This window comes from Stegodyphus dumicola, chromosome X2 (assembly GCF_044657685.1).
Source record: "Stegodyphus dumicola isolate Sdum_Otavi_A_Nest chromosome X2, ASM4465768v1".
NCBI classification, from domain to species: domain Eukaryota; kingdom Metazoa; phylum Arthropoda; class Arachnida; order Araneae; family Eresidae; genus Stegodyphus; species Stegodyphus dumicola.
This window is the reverse complement of record NC_140781.1, coordinates 1858022-1881433: the sequence shown is the minus strand read 5'-3', so window position 1 is coordinate 1881433 and position 23412 is coordinate 1858022. Positions and strand designations below refer to the sequence as shown.

At 33.3% G+C, this 23412-nt stretch overlaps 1 protein-coding gene across 1 annotated transcript; it reads right to left on the bottom strand.

Moving 5' to 3' along the window:
* Nucleotides 1-12769: 12769 nt before the first annotated feature.
* Nucleotides 12770-14017, bottom strand: LOC146992670 (uncharacterized protein F54H12.2-like). Its single transcript, XM_085809598.1, has 2 exons — nt 13818-14017; nt 12770-13658 (listed from the first exon to the last, which is right to left on the bottom strand). Exons 1-2 carry the CDS (start codon nt 14015-14017, stop codon nt 12770-12772), a joined length of 1089 nt encoding a protein of 362 aa, XP_085665724.1.
* Between the last annotated feature and the right edge of the window lie 9395 nt (nt 14018-23412).

Below are 23412 nucleotides of genomic sequence, written 5' to 3'. Positions count from 1 at the left end.
TTTTAAAAATATTTTAATTTTTTCCCATATTTTTATTGTTTTTGTATATAAATAACATAAGTTTTAGTATCGTAAATTATTGAGTTTTGAAAGTATCTTAAAATGTCATAAAAAGGGTGAAATGTTTATTAGTAAGCAGCATATGTACCTCACTATAGGAAATAGACTTTTCTTAGCCAGGTTTATGAAAAAAGTCTGTGTCCTATATTGGATATGCTGCTCATCCTCAATTTAGATTAATGAGTTTGTTCTGTTTTTGTTATTTCTTTTTTATATTATTTTAATTTTATTCTGCTGTTTTTTTAAAAACATTATTTATTACTTTTATGCATTTATAGCTTTTTAATAACATTCTCCATTTGCCACGATATTGTACATTTATTTATTTTGTTAGTGCTTTAACTTACTTGTGTGAACCTCGTGATACTCTTTATGGAAACACAAGAAGTTGAAATTAGAGTTACAAAAAAAGGGGGGTCATGAAGGAAAATGTTTGAGAAGCGCTGCTTTAAGCAACAGTCGTGATAGTCTAAAGGCCTTAGCAGAATTAGCAGCATCCATTCGTGACTCAAAAACGTAGGTTTGACCCTAGTCGAAGCTCTGATTTCACAAAGTACCTCTGTGGCGTGATCTCTATCGATCAGATACAAATTTTAATTCAACGTTACACTTGTTCAGATTCTTCGCACTAAGCACATTGACTGATTTTCAGAAGCAACAATAAAGGACCCAAATACAGTGAACAAGACAAAAGAATCAAAATATGTTCATTAATTATTGTAAACCTTTCACTTCTCCATTAATACACTTTTATGACAATTTAAATTTGCTACATTTTTTATAATAAGTCACAGTCCATATTTTTAGTCATAAATATAGGTGTCCCACTTCAAAAACAAGATGCTAACAAGAACTATTCGTGTGTCGGTAAAGAGGACGTGACTTCATCGATGAAGTGTCCAGTCTTTGTGTCCTCTGCACCAACCCTTTGTGTCCACTTCGGTGTGGTGGAGGAATGGCAACGTTCCCCGAATGGAGAGCAGCTAACGGGTCCTCCACTAAGCAGCGGATGGTTCCCCATCATGGAGGGCTTTCGTGACATTGTGTCTGGCTTATGTGACTACCGCATTTCTTTGGTGTTACATTGACATTTATCAGCAAGTTGAACAGATTAACTTTACAGCCTATGAATACAGTTTCTATCAGACATTCTGGTTACTCGGTTGCCATTGAACCATTGACATTATTAAAGCAGCTGACAACTTTAGTAGCACTAAGTTTATCTTAAAACTTATTGAGAATCGTACGTAGCAATCTCGTACAAAATGTCATAGTGTTAAAACCTCGAAATTCACTTGGCTTGAAATTAACTTGATCTTTGAAAATAAATGCCGTCTGATCTGCTAGCCTCAATTTTGCTGTGGTGGTTGGGAGATAGTAGATTTCTTTCACGTCGGATGACATTATTATGTTCATTGTTTTACAACATTTAGGTCAGAAGTCTTTCTATTGAGTTGAGTTGAATTAAGTACGTCCGGGCTGGTGATGCTCCTAATAGGGTCATCTTGCCGGGGCAGGTCTGGGTGAGTGTCACATACAGGTGAACAAAGATCTCTCGTACCTAATAAAAGATGAGTGCTTTGCAATCGGAACTAGCGAAATCATCCTATTATTCTGATTTTTCTTTAATTTACTATTTAGGCAAATACCACTTATATGAAGAAGTGCTTTTGAATTTTAACGATCGTCTAGTATCTTAATCTCCACTAAAGACAAAATAGAAATCGTTGCATTCAAGAAGAACCTTAGCTATTGAAATCTGAGTTCTTAGATATGCATTGTAGACTTATAACACTGATCAGAAAATAATGAGGGTCCATCAGTGGCCGGAGAGCTGGTGGGCCTTCATTATCCAAACACCAATGGTTTATGTTTCAGTCATTGAACACTGGTTGTTAGGTCCGAGGTTAGACCTAGATAGATTCAAATCCCGCTAATGGGCTGGCTGCATGGGCGTTTTCGAGGTTTTCCCCATGTATAACGTGTATACGAGCCAGTTTTTCTTAGAAAGTCCTTCACGAAAGCATCTCTACCCTTAGGAAGATAGCCCTCGAGGCTTTGCCGTAACCGCATAAACCAAACCAAAAACCAAAGAAATAATGCGAGAATATTAAGATTAGTTTGATCATCAAGCAGTAAATGAAAAGCTGCTGGGATAACTCATTTGAAACGTCGTACTTCTGTTTTTTATGAAAAAGTCCAGTATTGAATACTTATTTTTAATTGAGAATTTAAAATATAACTGATTATATTATATAAATTAAATTACTCAGTAAAGTAATGAATTGTGATCAACTCTCATACCTCTTGCAGTGTAATCATGATAAGATAGAAAATGCTGTTCTTTATTCTGCAAAATTTTACTTTTTATGGCCTAAGTAAGTAATCAGTTTTAGTTTAAATATTGATCAATATGTTTCTGAAATGAAATTAATCTGAGTGAAGTATGTTTACCAACGAGCCTCTGTAATTCAAAGTTAGATTTCAGTGTTTATCGATTCAAAGTGGCCTTTCATGATGCTGAAAGATAACTTGAAAGAATTTTTGATGTAGTGAGCTATTGGCATTCAGAACAAACTGTTAATGACATCTTAAAAAGGTCGAATACTTTCAGATAAACAATATCTGCTCTGAAAAATCAATTTAAAGGCTCTTGTTAGGATATCGATTAATCAACGTAGAAGGAAAACAACTGTTTCTAGAAATCGATTCTACCTGTAATTTCCTATCATAAGAGCATTTTGTCTACCTATCTATATAATAAAGTTTTTACAACTGAAATTTTTATTTCAAGCAAACAGTTCGCATAAAACGAAATGATAAAGGAATTTATCCAAAAACCCAATGGATTATGTTTCCCTGATCTCACAAAATGAGCGGACCCGCCTGAATGTATGCAGGGAATATCAGAACTGAGGTTTACAACAAAACAAAACAAAAAAAACACGCTTCAGGAATGAGTACAAATTGAGTTAAATATCTCACTCTTACCTCCTTTGCGTCTGGAGAAAGTCAAGAATAGGAAATATTCTCATCAACACTTGGAAATATAACCATTAATATGGCGTAAATCTGCTGATGCCAGAACTAATAATGACCAATTCATATTTACGCAGATGATCAATACATAATTGCTATGGTGATCAAAACGTACTTACATAGGCTTGTCAGAGGCTGTCTCTCGAGGTATCAAGATGGAATCTTACAACATGAGGCAAGAGTTTTAGTTGATATTTTAGAAACATACTGAATTTTCTTTCGTGGTTGATGAACCTCTTATGTATCGAGAAAATCTGTTTGACGAAATTTCTTGAAATTGAAGACATTGAGAAAATAAACTGGTCAACCTAAGTTCGCATGATTTTAATTCCATACAATATTTATAAGATCTTGGAATAGCTGTTGCATGGCGAAAAATCTTCTCCTAGAAGTCTCAATGCCTTAAAATTGGTAGATGTGTGAAACTTGCTTCTCTAGATTCTAACTAGCTACCTGGTTAAGAAAAACATATCGTGCTGCGATATGTGTGTACGAATTAGGAGAAGTCACATTTTCCTTTGATGTTAAAAGTCTAAATTTTGTTTCAGAGTTACTTACTTTTTAAGCATTTCTTTGGCATATGATGTTTCAGTTTTATGGTTTGCATCGTTCGATTTCGTGTTGGTTACTTAAGTTCCTATTTATGTCGAATGTTGCAACTGACACCCTTAGTAAATTTAGTCACTTTTATTTAATATATTTTAAAATATTAGTGATTTTATGCACATAAAGAAATTTTCGGACGTCAATTCGTGCATCCGCAAAGGCTAAGACAAGTAGAACTACATCCATCCGGTACCCAAAACCTTTACGTGCTAAAATTCCTTCAAATTCAATTTACGTTTTCTCCCAAATGATGTTAACCGTATTGCATTATTTGTTGTTATAGATAAACTTGAGCTAAGTCATCTTCAAAATAATAAGAATTACTTTTTAATCTGTCTCTTTTAAGAAATAAAGAAGTAAATAACTTTAACCAAATATATCACGTTAGTAGTATAATTTTACGGGTTCTGGAACAGTTGAGTTGTTTTTCTCCTGCTGCATGGGAGTTCTGGAGCAGTTGAGTTGTTTGTTCCTGCTTCTTGACGCGAGTGACGTCAGAGTTTTAGAGTTGAGCTGTTTTCTGCTGGTTATTTTAGCGGAAATGACGTCTTAAAGCATACTAATTTCCTAGTTTAGTTGTTTTACGATAGCTTCTATACCGGAAATGACATCACATCGGCATGGTATGTTTTTCGTTCATTATAATTCAGGTGTATGGTAACAATAGGGCTTAATGAAATTTTACTTTGGAACAATGCTCTTGCGCTATAATTAAACATTTCAATAAATAATATGCGTCATTGAAGCAAATAAATTTTAATTATTATTTATATAAATTATTTAATTTATAAATATGAATTATAATTTTAATTGTATTCGAACATAAAAGAATTCAGCGGTGGAGCATGACGTCATTGTTTTGCGGTGGAGCAAACGATGGAGCATGACGCCATTACTTTTGCGGTGGAGCATGACGTGACTGTTTTGCGTTGGAGCAAACGATGGAGAATGACGTCATTGCTTTAGCGGACGCAGCCAACTCTATAATGGCCTTGAAGCGCAAAAGTCACGTGATCAAGATGGTCGATTTGTTCTGACCAAGGAGGTCAGAGGTCTATTCTAACCCCCTTGGTTCTTATGGTAGAGTGTGGCTACGAAACTGTGGTCTTGAATTTTGTGGATATATATATTTTGCCAATAGTGTTATGTAAGTAGATTATTTTGGTATTCTAAGTGATTTTAAATAACGTTAGCTTTATGTAATGGTAAATAATAGTTTTATCTATATTTCGTTTTATATATTTTTAATTTTTAGATTTATTTGGGAAAATATGTAGCTGTTTTCAAGCCTATGCAAGTGTTTCGTTTTAACAGCGAATGCATTTACTTTAGTTTGAACATTTTGAGTAGTATTGGTTTGACTATTTGTTTGGAAATCAGGAATTCTTTATTATTTTTGATTATTTGTTTCTAATAACATATTGGAATACAGAATGCCTCGACATTGCAGTGTATTTGGCTGCAAATCCAATTACGACAAAAATGAGAATGTCACTACTTACTCTTTACCTAAATCACCTAAAAGAAGAGCTCAGTGGTTAAGGAAAATTCCGAGAGATTTAAGCAAATTAAAAAACCCCGTAATTTGTATAAAGCATTTTGATGAACCACAGATAATAAGAAAGGACTGTGTAATCTATAAAAATGAATATAAAGAATATGACAGAAAAATCCCTGGTCTCATTCAAGGCGCTGTGCCATGTATATTTGAAAATGCTCCCTCATATTTAAGTACAACTAAATCCAAACCTCGCAGACTTGTTGATGTAGAAGAAGTAAATTATAAGAAAGCTGTTCAAGAAAGTTTACTTCAGCAGAAAGCTGATTTAGAAAAAAGTGCATTAAAATGTCCTCAAGATGTGGTCAATTACTTTCGGGAAAACATATGTAAATATAAAAATAAATGGTTTTACTTAGATGACGATGATGATGATATAATTCGCTTATGTTTATATGCAGCTCATGAAAATTGTCCAAAAATTTTGGGATGCATCATTATAAGTACTGACATGAATTTTGAAGTATACATTGAAAATCGGAAAGAAAGTAAGAAGAAATTTTCAAAATCACCCGTTGTTGATACAATTTCAGTATTACATGATTTACTGAACAATGTTGAAACTTCTGTTACTAATACAACATTTCCATCTGTGTTAGAATCAGCAATTACATTACTAAATTCTGTTGACTGTAATTTAGATAATTCTGAACATATTTCTTTTATAATAGAGCAATTAAAATTGTTAAGAGTATCAAAAAATAATAGGCGTTACAGTAATAGAACTTTAATTTTAGCTTCAACATTATTTGTGCAATCTTCTTCGGCATACAATGCTTTACTAAACTGCGGCTACTTGTGCATTCCAAGTACTCGAGTCTTACGCAATATTATGAGTAGTTATTCATTGTCAAAATTAAGTTTGGCTGGCAGCATTAATTATTTAGAGAGGAAAAAATGTTTTCTTAATGGAGGTTCTCATGATAAACCAGCACTTGCTGCCAAAACAGCTCAGGTTTTCATGATAACATCAATTTTTTCTTCATATAAGGATGTAGTTAGTATTGTTCCAGTTAATGGATTGAAAGCTAATGAGCTACAAGATATGATTCAGCAGATTTTAATAGAATTAGAAAATATAGGATTTAAAGTTGTTTGTTTGATTTCTGATAATAATGCTGTGAATAAACGCGCATTTGAACTAATGACCCCTAATAAAACTTTGCAGCCATATATTAAGCACCCTTTAGATGATTCAAGGCTTCTCTTCTTTCTTTTTGACACAGTTCATATGTTACAATCAGTACGCAATAATTGGTGCAACAAACAATTAATTACATTTCCTGATCTAGAAAATAATGATATTTTAAAGAAAGCTAACTTTAAGCATTTGGAAATCATGTATGATATAGAGAAATCTTCCATTGTTAAATAGGGCCATTTACTTACAAATAAAGCTCTTTATCCTTCAACAATTCAGAAACAAAACGTGAAACTAGCACTTCAAGTCTTAAATGAAAAAAACATAGCAGCATTAAAATGTATATCAAAGGATCATGCAGATGTTTTTGTAAACTCAGATGAAACTTGTGATTTTATTTCAGTATTCACAACATGGTGGAAAATTGTAAACTGTAAAAGCTATTTTGAAAGTAAGCGCTTTAATGATAAATTTCGTGGTGCTATTAACTCTCAGAATGTTGAGCAGATTAATTTCTTAAAGAAACTAGTATTGTGGCTTAAGATATGGAAACAGTCTGTTCCAATAAAAGAAACTTTATCACCACAAACATTTCAGGCATTGATAATAACTACAGATGCATTCATTCAATTGATTCCATATTTGTTTCAAAAGTATGAGGCTGAATACATATTATTAGGAAAATTTCAAACTGATGCTCTTGAATCACGTTTTGGAATGTATCGGCAAATGTCAGGTTCAAATTATTACATAAATTACCTACAATTATTAGAAACGGAGAAGAAGCTTCGTTTTAAAAGCAATATTATAATTTCATCATCAAATATCAATATCCCTTTAACTTCTCTTTTACCAGATTATGATAAGGATTCTATCTTTACCTTTGTGAATATTGATGATTATTCAAATTTACTAGTTAATGATTTTTCTACAGAAAATGTTCTTTCTGATATTTTACCAGTGCTAGTTTATATTTCAGGTTATGCTTCCATGAAAGAATTAAGGGTGGTAAAATGCAGTATTTGCAAGGACTGGTTGCAAAGTGTTCATTCGGTAGATATAGCAGATGATATTTTTGGTTTTCTTAAAGAATTAGATAGGGGGAAATTAACTTTACCGTCTGAAGTTGCTTTACTAACATCTTCAATTGTACATTTCTTATTTGGTGTAATTCTCGAAAGCATGGAAGATACATTTCTTATATCAGGAAAGCAACTGGGTATTTTATATAAGTTATCTTGCATACAGTTAGGTAGAATTAACTTTAATTTAACAGATTCTTGCATTTGTGGAATGACTTTGCAAACCCGATTAGAAAATATCTGTTTGATAACTTGTAAAATAATGTTAAATAATTACACAAAATATAAAAATCACAAAATTAATATAAAATGTTCATATAAAAAAGTTAAAAAATTTACCAGTTAATTTCAGTTAATAAGTCACAACTGTTTGTTTTTATGTATGCTTCTGCATAAATGATGTATGATATGTAGGATGTGGTGTATATGGCACAGCTCCAAGTTTTATGAATCTATTTTTGATAGTGGAATAGGCCTGTAATTTGGGGACACCACTGTAAAAAAAAACGAGCCTAATCACTTACCTCTTCGGTGGTTTGGAAACAGTGATACAACATAAAATTGGAGCTGGCACAAATAGAAGGTTGTCCTTTTTATGAATGTAATTAGCATTTAATTTGCCAAAATTTTCTTGAAAGATTTATTTATAGCATAACATGCATGTAAGTTTGTTTTTATACACAAATTTCCTAGCATTTAAGGAATTTTTAATTCATTTCCCTGTTTTGATAAAATTGTGATATTTAAGTTTTTATTAGTGAATGAAGTGATGAGAGATGACTATGAATATTTGCATTCTAAAAATTTATATAGCTGATGCGATGGGAGCGGCATGAATTTTTACAAAATATTCTGCTCTTAATATTTATTTTAGTGTTAAGAAAATCTAAAAAAAATTTACATCTATAAACCTATTGAATTTTTCCCCTTTTGTGGATTTTATATTATTTTGGGAACAAATTTGATGTAGATTACATAAATGGATTCCATTTTTATTAAAATTGCAGAACTAAAGTTTTTATCTGGTGATTCTCAATGATATTTTTAGTTACATAAACAAAGTACAATTGTTTTAAAAATTATTGAAGATATTCATTTTACCGGCTGTGAAAATATTACACTATGAAAAATTTAATGCAAGTCATGCGACCTAGTCACGTTTATTAATTTTACTTATATTTATATTAAGAGAAAACTATTATTTTTGGCAAGTTAAATTTCGCGCTTATAGCGAAGAGAAAAAGATCGACTATTTTGATCACGTGACCTTCAGAAACTGATTTCGCTTCAAGGCCATGATAGAGTTGGCTGTGTTTAGCGGAGGAGCATGACGTCATTACTTTTGCGGTGCAGCAAACGATGGAGAATGACGTCATTGTTTTGCGGTGGAGCAAGCAATGGAGAACGGCGGCATTCATAGTTTTAGCGGTGGAGCACAAGGTTATTACTTTAGCGGTGGAGCACATTGTTTTGCGATGGAGCAAGAGGTTAATGTTTTAGCGCCGGAGATTGATGTTATTATTTTTGCGGTGGAGCAAGCGACGGAGAATAATGTCATGATTTTTGCGGTGGAGTACAAGGTTATTACTTTAGTGGTGGAGCATGACGTCATTGTTTTGCGGTGGAGCAAGAGGTTAATGTTTTAGCGGCGGAGATTGATGTTATTATTTTTGCGGTGGAGCAAGTGGTAGAGAATGATGCCATTGTTTTAGTGGTGGAGATTAACGCCATTATTTTTGCGGTGGAGCAAGCTGGGGAGAATGAGATCGTTGTTTTAACGACGGAGGGCCATGTGATTCATTCTGCGGTGGAGCAAAGTTTTCAGCGTACAGATGCTCTGAGAAATGACGTCATGGATTTAGCGGTGGAGCAAAGTCTTCCGGTAAAAAATTCATTGCGAGGTCATGAGGGTTTGTCCGAACATGTTATGCTTACTAAATAACGTCATTGCTTTTGCGGTGGAGAACCTTTTCCAGCTGAGAGGGTTTCTGAAGATCGATAACGTCATGAATGTAGCGGTGGAGCATACCTTTGGTGCAGATTGGGAAAGAAACTCTTCCCCCTCCCCAGGGAAAATAGAAACTGTTGATATTGTGCACTTAGCTCTTTGTGACGTCAGGAAGGATTTCTTGAATATAGTACATTACTTTGTTCTCCCTTCCTCCAAACAGATGTATAAAAATAAAGGAATAAAAGAATGGCCCCCACCTCTCTCAGCTAGTCCCAGCATGATATGTTAGAATAACCAATGTAAAGTATATAAAAAAATTTTTTTGAACTGTCTTTAAGAATAGTTACTGATTTATATGATATTCTATTTTTTTTTCGGCGTGGTAAAGGAATTAAACTCTATTAAGAAGTGCAAGTTAAGTGAGTTGTGTTAATAATGAAAAAGTAAGCAAAAAATCACAAGAAGATATTTCTTTTATTCGTATCTTAGAAACAAATTAGTGTTACAAACTTGTTTTGTTCACAATTTCAACCACCTTTTCTAGGATAGTTTCTTTTTGGCTCTTTTAGTTCTAGCATACATAGTTTTTGTCAGCAGTAAATGCTTGTTTTTTTATAAACTCTTCAGGAAAGTTTTTTATAGTTAGCATTTCTTTAAATTGTTTGAAGGCAGCAGGCCTTCGAGTTATATTTCTTAACAAAAAATTTATGAGTTGTACAATATTTGAGCAAGGAAACGCGTTACCATCCAGTATCAGTTCTTTGTTCTGCGTCCAAGAAACCTGATGTTGTTTTAAAAAATTTATTATTTTCACTGCAGTTGTTTTTGCTTGACAGGAACAGCCTTAATGATTTCATTTTCTATATCAAAACGTCTCTCACATGATTGTTCGAGAGGTTCTACTTCAGAAACTTTGACAGCATTAACGTTAGGAAACGTTACATACTTTTTTAAAACCTGTATGTACATCTTTGCCTTTTCTTCATCGTCCATTTTCTTTTTTAAAATATGTTGAATTTGAGTATCTAAATCACTTACATGTTCATCCTCAAATTGCTGCATGCGATCCAGGGGGACCAAAGCAAATTTCTTGCTATGTTCCATGGATTAACGATGATAAGGTGCTTACGACTGCTGGAATGAGAAGCGATAAAAAGCTGTCGCCTTTTTGAACTAAGAGACGTCTTTTCTTAAAAATAGGTAATTTTTTATCAGCTAATTTTCTTAAGATTCTTTTAAAAGGAGCGATTCGATTTTTGGTGCGTCTATTGATGGGAATGTTTCCTTTTAGAAGATTTAACACACATTCACAAACGGATTGGATGAGATAGTTGGGACACTTTTTTAAAACAGCTGCTTTTGATTGACCTTTTCCTAAGAGCTTTAGATAATCTACATCCTTCTGATGAGACATTCTGAACGAAGATGAGTTCTTCTTCTTACATACTTTCTTTTATAAAGGTTGCAAAACTGGCGGCTTTGGTTAAGGCACAGCAGTTAAATCCACGAGAATGATACGAACATATTAATGAACATTTCTTTTCTAAATTTTGTATTTTAGGGCTTTCTAAACTTATAATGTCTCGACATAAGAGATTTTCTAAAAATTTTTTTCTTTTCCAAACCTTTCACATATATATCAGAATAAACTGATGATAAGTACTGTAAAATAATACGAAGAGTGGTATAAGGTAAAATACCATCATTCCAACTCAAATTAAGGCGATTTCTAATCACCCATGTAAAGCACTTTTGATGATGGAGCGATAATTTTTTCCACGAATGAGGGGGTAGAAATGACCAACAGGCATGATGTCCTTCATGTACGGAGAAAAATGCCAATTCTTTCACAAGTTAACAATGAGGCTTTAGTTGGAAGCCTTCGAAGTCAATAACGATTGTAGAAGACATGTTAAGTGCTCGATGTCTCAACATTAAGTGACTTAACGAGGCTGGTAAACGAAATGCTCATCTCCTGGAAATATTCCACTGCGCAGACGCAAACTTTCGTTTGTTTCAGGTCGTAAATATATTAGCAAATAACTGAAAGGAGACAAAGTAGCATCCTGAAAGATTTCTTGAAAGGCCTTCAGTTTTCCTGGGAACATTTGTCTAGCTAAATGCATGATTTGACTTTTATCTCTAGTATTTTTATATATGACAATGTAGTGCGAATTTAAATGGATATTTCGCATCTCCTTGCCTTGATGAAAAATGTTTTACATTATAAAGATAACTGAGAGTTTTCGGTGGTGGCTTCCTTTTGTAAAAAGCTTACTTAAACGCGTATAGCTTGCTAGCTCAGACATTAAATCGTCTATAATAATTAAAGCATTTTGTAATGATTGGAGATTAGAAGGCAGTCCTTCTTCAAATTTTATATTTTTTATTGAATTAAAAAGCGGTTGATAACTTCCATAGCAATAAACTATATTTAACGGCATAGGATTAAACATTTTGTGGTCTATTAATTTCTTAACAAAAACAGTTTTTCCTGAACCCGTAGGACCGCTGATGAGACAAGTAGAAGGATGGACTAACTTAGGCAGTTCCATCCTTTGAATGATAACTACAAATAAATGTTTTGATATTTATACTTTGCACAAAATCTACGACTTTAAATTGTCTCGGTATTCGTTGTTATGATTCTTTGTGAATTGCCTGAACACTTTTATAGAACCCCTTATACATAAATATTTTACGTACTAAAAGCGTGTGTTCTCCTTTTCCTATCCAAAGCTCGGATAAACGAAGAGGGTAATGACTAAATTAAAAAAAAAAATGAAATATATATATAAAGAGAGAAATAAAGGGGGGGGGAACAACACACATACGCATAATAATTCTTTAAAAAACAAAAACGGTTTATTTTCTAAAAAGCATGTTTACACCATATCGTTTTTTGACAAACTGAAGTATACGAAAATCATTTTTCCTTCCGGCTAATTGCGCTACAATTACTTTCATACAGAAGCCTTGACATCATTTTATAATGAAATAAATACAATATTGTCCACATACATTAGAAGTCAGACTTTGAAGCGGAGTCTTATTACAATGAACATTATGATATTTCTTGACAAATTTTGTTATATCTTCTCCATATGCTTCAGGGGGGAGTCCATAAGAATAAAAAAACTCGAGAGTTTGCTTGTTTGTAACATAGACAGCAAGCCAGTGAGTGCCTTCTTTATCATACTTCTCAGTGTTTAGCACCAAAGCGCAAGGAAAATTTTCAATTGCAGGTATTTTGTCACAAGGAAAAACACCCCCATAACACCTCAAAGAAACAGGATCTCGAGATAAGATTTGATGAATCTCTGATGAATTCATTAGTTTCCAAAGTCATACAGAATATTTCGAGCTGTTTGCTGTAAGGGAGTGGCAAATTTTATTTTTAATCTTAAATTGCTATGTCGAACAAGATTTAAATAAGAACCATCACACAAGTTGGGTGACAAATCAAAGCGAAATAATGAATATCCCTCTGAAAATTCTGATCGCGAAAGATAAAGACCCTTGTCTTCCGCATTTATAAATAAATTGTGATAAACTCGTATAAATTGATTTTTACCAAAATTAGGTTGAAGTGGATTATGAGGTACAGGTTGACCGTCCACATAAACTCCAATAAAGTTAATACTATAATGCTTAAACTCGAAAGGAGACTTTTTATAGCTTCCGTTAAATGCATCGTTGTCAATACATGCCACTACAATACGATTAGGCATTTGACCTACGAAAATATTGTCTTGAACAAAGCTCATGTTTCCTGTGGGAATGGAATACGCTTTGCAGAGCACTCTGTTAATGGGATATTTGGCTGTTAATTTTTCTAAGGCTTTTGCATGTCCTAGAACCACACCAGGACTGACTCTCACTTTTCTCACAAATAAAGAAGCATTTTCAAGCAGAACTTTATATTCGCCAGCACCCAGTAAACAAAATTCAGGCTTGCTGCGTATGAGTTTAATTTTCATATCCACCATATTCAATAAGAGCTTTTCTTGATGAAACATATCCAAATGTAGCCGCCCAATCATATCGACCGAGGCACTCAGTTTAAACATTTCAGCTCTTTGGATGAATCCTTCATTAGGCTGAGAATCTTTATGATCGAAAACATTCATTCGACCTGCTGTATCTTTAAAAAACATTTCTGATGAAAGCTGAGACGTTTTTGTACCAAAACCATGGTTAAGTAATTTTTCAATCATTGCCCTGTAAGGGTAAGTATCATTACTCGAGGAAACGAGTCTTTCATTTAAACTGATATCCACTTGAGAAAACATAGAATGTAAAAATAAATTGACAAGTCCCACTTTACTTTCAGCTGTGAGAGGCTTGCCATCACTTTTTAAAATTTTTACTTTGACATACAGTTGAGTCTGTGATAAATCAAGGTATTCATCTCCGCTTCCAGAAACATTGAACTCTACAGGACTTCCTTCTGACACATTGGCTAGAGGATGAAATTCAACCCACTGACCTCTTTCGATAACAGTTTGCGTTGGGGGTAATGAAAATAGATCCAATTCAGATTTTACGCATTCCGGAGAATCTTTTAACAGAAAAGCCATTACGAGTCAAAAATGTCGTGTCGTTGCCGTTTCCTGGCTTTAGACGAAGTGAAGCATTTCGAGGTTTTGCGTTTCCTTTTAAACCTTCCGCGACCGATCATCTCGTCTGTTTTCTGAGCTGCTTTTTTGGCTAAATTTTTTCCAGCTTCCTTAGATCTTGTTTTCAAGGATGCTTTAAAATTTTCGCCTGATAGCACATCGTTTGCAACCATAGTTCCAGTCCGTAAAGCTTCTTTGCCAACAGTTTTAGCTCCACTAATCAAAAAATGCATAGCGCTACGAAATAGTTTTGCAAAAAATCCTCCAATACCATATCCTTTCTGTAAAATAGTTCCTCTGTAATAAGGTAGTCCATTTAAGGCTTGTCCTTCATAATAATCTTCAAATTTTTTCGTGCAACACGTGTAAGGCTTCAGCATTTTGATACTTCTACTTTTGAGTATATAATCAAAATGAAATCACTTTTAAAATGGGTGCTTCTTTTATAGAATTTGTGTCAGACGAAAATGTAATACAAGGTAAACTTTTCCTCTCTCAAACGGTACTAAATCTCCGGAATGAAGTCTTATATGTATAGTCTGAAAGTGTTGTCTGATGACTGGTAAGTAAAAGGGTCTGGGATAATGAGCGTTTATGATATCACCATCATTTCCTTCTACGGTGACAATTTTTAATAATGGAGCTTGCACATCTCCTACGATTTGAGGCTCTACTAGATCACAATACATATACATGACAGGAAAGGAGACTTTTGGATTGGCTACGAAAAGACTTTCTACAATTTCTCTGTAAACACCGGGTTCGAATTCTAAAAGCTCAGCTAATCCTTCATGAAGAAGGACTTTAGAATGTTCGTCTGTCTTAATTGTAACCTTTTTCGTGACAGGATGATAATTAAATTCAATCTTATTTTCATGCGATGGTATTTTTAAAGCTTTTAATAAATCTGGTACCTTTTCATAACATCCTGGAGGAATTCTTCTACCTTCCCATTTTCCATCACCTAAGTCAAATCCAAATAAATTCTTGTCTTTTCGAACTTTAAACCAGGAATGCGGGTAAATAAAGTCCACAAGGGATAATTCCCACTCACCATTTAAATCGACCGGAGAAGGAAGCTGAGTGGTAAATTGCGATATTTTATTTTCCTGGAAAAAGTGCGTAGAGCTATCGCTTATCAGTGTGACAAAGAAAGACATTTTCCCTCCAAATGAAAGGTAGGTAGAATGTATGGGCTTTTTATATCATTCTAACATCTTCAACCCAAGCATTGAAACTTGCAGGGTACCCCTGAAATTTCACAAAATATTCAACTTTACCGCGAGATTTCCTCTTTTTCAAAACTTTTTCTACTGGATAATAACTGGAGTCAGAAACCTTTTGAAATTCTTGCTTATAAAACGTCCCTTGTATAACTTCTCCTGCTAAATCTTTTAGCTTATAGACAACATGAATCCTTCGAATAATTTTATGAATTGTAAAAATTTCTCTTGTCCAGTTTTGTTCGTATCCTTCTTCGAAGAGCATTTTTTCTCTGATGCGAACCGTGTCCCCCACTTCTAAATCTGATCTGACTTGTTTCCGTGTCGTTTGTTGGCCATATAGCGTTTGCCAGATTTTCTCTTGATTCTGAAATGTAACCAATCATAAATTAAAGCATGTGAAGATAAAAAAAAATATTTATAATGAGTTTATACAAAAGTGAAAAGAAAAATAGAGTAAACAGAACTTCTGAAAGGCTAAGTAAGGAATGATACATTTTAAAAAAACAAAAACAGCTTTTATTCATCATCAGTGCTTTCTAAAGTTTCAAACAAAATTTTTCCGTCTTTAACATAAACATTTTCAATTTTTTTGTACAAATCACTGAAGTTAATACACTGGAAAAAATCATAATCAAAAATAAGTTTAACAAAATTAGTGTTACTAATATTTTCTTCGACGAAGTCCTTAGCCAATGCTTTCCAATTAATGGTGTAAAATGCTTGATCAAAGTACTTTTTAAAATTTTCTACAGATTTCAAATTGAAGCAAGTATGCGTAAACATTGATTCATATCCTATTTGACAAGCAAAACATTTAAAAAGTTCATAAATTGTGTTATAAATAGACTTACTTATACATTCACATAAAGAATCCTCAAGTTCTTGAAATTCATGTGGATCACCTGAAAAACCACTTTCGGTATATGAATATTCATGAATTTGTTTTTTCACAAAATAATCCATAGTTTGAGAAATAAGACTTTCTCTCACCAGAAAGCTTATTGCATCACATTCTGTATCAAGTTTCTGTAGCTGATCTTTATTCATTAAAACACGTTGTGGAACAAACTGAAAACTGTAATCCTTTTTCTGAAATAGTCTCTGTAGGGATTTGATTACTTCACCATTTCACATTTTGTTTTGAAACACAAAGATCGTTTTTCACAAAAAATATATCGTCAGTCGATTCAAAGGTAGCAAGGAGGTGTTAGGAGAAATTTTATAATGACCCCAAGGTAACGTATGGATACCATCTTCCGTGGTGAACCGTTTAGCATCTGAATATGACAAAGCTAGCTTGTTTTGACACACAGAATAAACGTTATGGTGTTTTGATCTAATCATGTTCATGGTAGCAAACATACACTCTTTCCCAAATAGACAATCTCTATAATTTTGAAAGCTGATTTTCTTATTAACAGTTTGTTTTTTAATTCCTTTTAGTCTTTTCATTTCATCAGTTTCATCTTGAATTCTATAACTATACATTTTCGATTTAAGACCTAAAAACTCAGTTATAAACTTTCCGTGATTTTCATCCTTCATTTTTCCAAGCACTTTCTTATTAACTCTCGGAATTCCAAAAATATTATTTTCGGAATAATCTGATGTATCATAAAAATAAATGCTTTCCTTCAAGTCTTCATAACAGTCCTTTGTCCTAATTTCATATATTAAAGAATCTGTATCAGTATACAGTAGCGTTATATTATCTCCATACTTCTTCTTCATTTGATTATAATGGAAATCATTCATAAGCGTCTTCGACAGATCTAATATTAACATTCTAATACAAATTGGCTTGTTAAACGTTAATTTTGTTTTCTGCATGGAATGCAAAATTTTTTTCAAATATTTCTTCTTTAACTTTTCTTTCACATATACAATTAACTTGAAAATTTACTTTGAAGCTGTTTTCTTTAAGCTTTTCTTCAATGAGATAATAAACTTCATTTCGTTTGGAATTTAAAAATTCCTTCAGTTCTAGAATATTTTCAATATTCCTCAAAGCGTAAGTAAGAAGGCTCTTATTAAAAGCATGGTCTCTTAAGAAATTTTCCTTACTTTTTCCTATCTCATTTACATTTGTTGTTCTTTCTTCGCTCTTTGTAGTATTTTCAGAAGGTCCATTGATATTCGTCGTTTGAACAAACTGAGTATGAGCTTCACTTTTACCTTCTCCTTCTTGTAGATTTTTCTGTACCTGAGAGCTTACAGCATCTAATGCGACAGCCACATCTTCAGTTAAATTCATTTTATCATTTTTCATTTCAGTTTCAGAAATAAGCTTTTCACTATCTGGACTGACTTTCCGTCTTTTTACTGAATCAACAATGATGCATTTATCTTCATCATGTTTCCGCTTGTGGCGAGTAAGGGAGTCTAATCGTGTGTAACGTTTATGACAAAATTCACACGTATAAACATTACCTAAGTGAACGCCATTTGTATGTCGATCAAGGGTACTTTTTCTATTAAATTTCTTCTCACAATATATACATACAAAAGCATAAAGTTTGTGAATGGAATCATAATGTCTTTTATAATTGAAGTGAGAAGAAATACATTTTTTACACTCTTCACAATAATATGTATTCATATCTTTCAGTTGATGGTTTAGAAAATAACAAAAATAATATAATTACTGGGATATCCACAGGAAACAAAAAAATCCTAATACCAGCACTTTCAACTCACTTTCAGTATGTAGACCATCACTTTCAAGATACTTCTGATGCTGGGTGAACTGCTAGGGAAGCCCTAATAGTGTCTTCAGCAGCCTATACTCAAAGGTATTGGATTATCACTTCCCTAAAATGGCACCTTTCCTTTTTCTTTATTTTTACACACCTGCTTGAAGGAGTAGAGAACAAAGCATTGCACTGTGAGAAAGCCATTCTTTTATTCCTTTATTTTTATACATCTGTTTGGAGGAAGGGAGAACAAAGTAATGTACTATATTCAAGAAATCCTTCCTGACGTCACAAAGAGCTAAGTGCACAATATCAACAGTTTCTATTTTCCCTGGGGAGGGGGAAGAGTTTCTTTCCCAATCTGCACCAAAGGTATGCTCCACCACTACATTCATGACGTTATCGATCTTCAGAAACCCTCTCAGCTGGAAAAGGTTCTCCACCGCAAAAGCAATGACGTTATTTAGTAAGCATAACATGTTCGGACAAACCCTCATGACCTCGCAATGAATTTTTTACTGGAAGACTTTGCTCCACCGCTAAATCCATGACATCATTTCTCAGAGCATCTGTACGCTGAAAACTTTGCTCCACCGCAGAATGAATCATATGGTCCTCCGCCGTTAAAACAATGATCTCATTCTCCCCAGCTTGCTCCACCGCAAAAATAATGGCGTTAATCTCCACCGCTAAAACAATGGCATCATTCTCTACCACTTGCTCCACCGCAAAAATAATAACATCAATCTCCGCCGCTAAAACATTAACCTCTTGCTCCACCGCAAAACAATGACGTCATGCTACACCGCTAAAGTAATAACCTTGTGCTCCACCGCTAAAACAATGAATGCCGCCGTTCTCCATTGCTTGCTCCACCGCAAAACAATGACGTCATTCTCCATCGTTTGCTCCACCGCAAAAGTAATGGCATCGTGCTCCTTCGCTAAAGCAATGACGTCATTCTCCATCGTTTGCTCCAACGCAAAACAGTCACGTCATGCTCCACCGCAAAAGTAATGGCGTCATGCTCCTCCGCTAAAGCAATGAATGCTGCCGTTCTCCATCGCTTGCTCCACCGCAAAACAATGACGTCATTCTCCAACGTTTGCTCCACCGCAAAACAGAGACGTCATGCTCCACCGCAAAAGTAATGGCGTCATGCTCCATCGTTTGCTCCACCGCAAAACAATGACGTCATGCTCCACCGCTGAATTCTTTTATGTTCGAATACAATTCAAATTATAATTCATATTTATAAATTAAATAATTTATGTAAATAATAATTAAAATGTATTTGCTTCAATGACGCATATTATTTATTGAAATGTTTAATTTTAGCGCAAGAGCATTGTGCCAAAGTAAAATTTCATTAAGTCCTATTGTTACCATACACCTGAATTATAATGAAAGAAAAACATACCATGCCGATGTGATGTCATTTCCGGTATAGAAGCTATCGTAAAACAACTAAACTAGGAAATTAGTATGCTTTAAGACGTCATTTCCGCTAAAATAACCAGCAGAAAACAGCTCAACTCTAAAACTCTGATGTCACTCGCGTCAAGAAGCAGGAACAAACAACTCAACTGTTCCAGAACTCCCATGCAGCAGGAGAAAAACAACTCAACTGTTCCAGAACCCGTAAAATTATACTACTCACGTTACTTCCAACAAATAACATTGTTTAAAGGTTACGTACTGTTAATATAAGGTTGTAAGTATTGTGATAAATTACAAGGCGTCAAAGCTAAAATATATAAATTCTTAAATGGTCAACTAAATATACGTTGTGTCCGCTAAACCCATTGCTATATATGAAAAAGAGATGTTTACCCAGAATCAGAAAAGCCGGATGTAGAATGATGACTACCAAAATTTTACATGTGAAGAATTTTATTCGTTTATTTTCAAACATCACTATTTCTAGAATAAATGATATCTATGGCCAGGCAAACAGGATCAATCTCTCTGATTCTCACATATTTTTCACACCAGATCTTCGGGGAAATAGTACGTGACATAACGAATATTACTCTAATACTGTAGAATACATCCGCACAAGTAAATCATAGTCCATCCGTTCAAAGAATGGATTCTGATAAGACAAATCCGCGAAACATTTTTGTAGAGAACCAGTAGAAGCTGGAACAAGGTTTATTTTTTTAAATGATAGAAGGAACATGTATTCGCGAACACTTATATGATGAACCACGAGGTCGTTAAAAAAATCATAATAGTGAAGCAATCTTTCGTGTCTATCTCGCTAGCCAGTAGAAAAAAAAAAGCGGTTATCTTATACGAATCTGGAGTTTCAAATTCTTAAGAGTCACCAGCAAGTTGATTTAGTAGCTCACAAAATTCCGCATGGCGTTCTCAAGGTAGCAGTAGAAAAAAAAAGCACACATCAACATGGCGGCAGGGAAGGAATAGGCAAAGACCCGTCCTTCATCCCCGAACTGCAGAAGCATAAGAGGGAGAAAAACCGATTGGTGAAGATCTTTTAAGAGTTGTCTTCATTCGATAACGATTAAAAGAACGATACGCAAATACAAAGTGCAGGCTTGCTTGCACATTACCTCCGGCCAAAGGAAAGCAGCACAATTCACAAAATAATGACTCTTGATCAGCACAACACTAATTGCAGATGAGATCTGGCATCATATTTGAAATCAGTAGAAATTACGAATTCAGAATTTAAAGATCTGGCATACATTTGATATCAGCAAATATTAATCATCAGAACTTCATTGTCTGGCATAACATTCGAGATCATCAAATATTAAATTATCAGAATTTCATTGTCTGGTATAACATTTAAAAAATCCTGGGATAAGCTGCTACACATGTGACATAAATCAAAATCAAAACTAAAAACTAATACATACAATACACGTTTCATACAACTTCACGACACTCTGTAGACAAATTACAATTGCAACTTAATACATATTACTACATTTCATACAATCCGTCACTGTTGTTCACAACTCTTAATCAATTTATAGCATCTCTTACTTAACAATTTTCAAACCATGTCACATCTTTATAAACTATTTCAAATACCATCAATTTTTTCTTAAATGTTTTTGCTAAATGTGTATGACTAATTACTCTACACTTTCATTCCTTTTTTTACAACTTAATTATTTCAAATTTCTAAAATTTGATTGAATAACAAAATTTTTATTACTAGCTCGTTACTTGTAATAATCACTAAGTGTTCTTTAATTTTTTTTATAATTCCATGACCTTAGTCAACCCGGACCAGCCTGCAACTGACCAGACGTATAAATGAAGGTTGCCAACTTACACCCATACTAACCAGGAATCTCAAAAAAAAAATTATTCGAATTAAATCCACTAAATTCATAAACAAAAACAAACATGTGTAATTCTTTCTCTTTTTCTTGCTTTTTTTTACTTAGTGAACAAGAAAACAAGCTCGATGAAATAAATGCTCTTGATTCGTTAAATTAAACCTCAGAGGAACTCTTTTATAATTTCCTACAATGATTTTTTTTGTTGTTGTTGTTTTGTTGTTAGTGATGTTTTGAATTAAATAATTTTCATTTAGAGAAATTTTTATGGTTTTGAAAGGTCCAGTGTATTTTGACTGTAAAACATGAGTTGGTTATAATACCTTTAAAAATACTTCGTCTCCAATATTAAATTTTGGCCTTTTTTTGCCTTTTTCAAATTGAGCTTAAGTTTGAAAATAATTCTCTTCATTTTGTTTCACTAATTCTCTAGTGGCTTTAATGTGTTCCTTTTGACGCAACAAATACTGTGAAGGATTATCTACTACTACTGGTTCATTATTTATGTCGAAAGGTGTATTGAGTTTTCACCCAAAAAATAACTGTGCAGAAGTAAAACCTGTTACTATATGTTTTGAATTATTGTAATACAGTTTAAAGAATCCCAATCTGTCTGATCATTCAAACACCTTACTAGATAAAGAAGCTATGCTTTCTTTCATAGGTCGATGAACTCTTTCTATAATCCCATTAGATTGTGGATAATAAATAGAACTTTTCCTGTGTTCAATATTTAGATCTTCTAAAAAATTCTCAAGTTCAGCTGAAAAAAAAAGGTTGACTCGTTATCAGATAATATTATCTTTGGAATACCAAATTTTGAAGAATACGGATTCATACACCTTATGATTGTTTCAGAATTAATATTGGTTAAAGGAATAGCCTCTAAATATCTCGAATAATGATCAATAATTGTTAAAATGAAAAATTTGCCATCGTGTGATCTGAGTAATTTACCTACAATGTCAGTTGCTAATATTTCCCCAGGAGCTAAATCAGACATTTTTATATTACTTGTGACTGTTCTAGAAGATTTAGGTTTATTCTTCAAACGTTGTTGACAATTCTCATAAAAATGTTTTGCGTCTAAAAACATGACCTTCCAGAAATATTTCTCCTTTATGAATTCATATGCCTTGTTGGTACCAAAATGTGGAGCATGAGCAATCTCTAAACAAAGTTTTACTAAAGAATTTGGGAGTAGAATTTTATTTTCTAAATGCCTTGTCTTTAAATGATGTGCTCTAGGTCTTAACTTAATCATTACTACATCATTTTCCTGGTCAATAAAATATTTGCCACAAATATCAGCATAATTACTATTAATTTTGCTTATATATTTAATTATTTTATCACTTTCTTGGTGATTAGCTATATTTTGAATGCTTAACTGATTATTATTTGGTTGAAATAAGTTGATATTTTTTACATTGTGAGATTCTTCAGGAACTCTAGAAAGAAAATCAGCAGAATTAGAAAAACCAGGTTTGTGTTTTAGAGTATAATCAAAATCCTGTAAATACAATAACCGTCTGGCAACAATGTCAGGCTACTTATCCAATTGCATATGAAAAGTAAGTGGCTTAGCATCAGTTAAAATAGTAAATATTTTAGACAAATGTTCATGAAAATGTTTCACAAAAGAGAATAAAGTTCACGTCTAATAGATGGATATCTAGACTCAGCAGAAGTGAGAAGTTTCGAATAAAACTCTACAGGAAACAATTTGTCATCAATTTTTTGCAACAGAATACCACAAATAGCTACTTTAGAAGCATCAGTTATTAGAAATACTTCATGATTGTCATTAATGTTTCTTATAGTTGGCTTTTCCAACATTATTGATTGTATTACAATACTGATTATGCTACCTTAAGAACCGCTTCCTAATTTATCATGACGGGGCCAATTTTCAATGTCTCAGATTTAACAGAAATAAATGTGATAATGTTGTTGTAATCAGAAACTTTTTTTACCCACATATATATCTTTACTTTTATTTATGTCTGATTGAGTTTTACTTACTTAAAACTTACTATTAATGCTATATATTTATAATAACCACTTTCATAATTATTGTCACTTACATACTAAAGGATTAAGGGTGAAAATGATGAAAT

Excerpts from the sequence above, each read along its gene's own strand:
- LOC146992670 (XM_085809598.1), bottom strand. The coding sequence starts at position 14,017 with ATGGCTTTTCTGTTAAAAGATTCTCCGGAATGCGTAAAATCTGAATTG. Across the intron at positions 13,659-13,817 it reads GATTTATCACAGACTCAACT|GGCAATGATTGAAAAATTAC; the intron begins GTATGTCAAAGT and ends TTACCCTTACAG.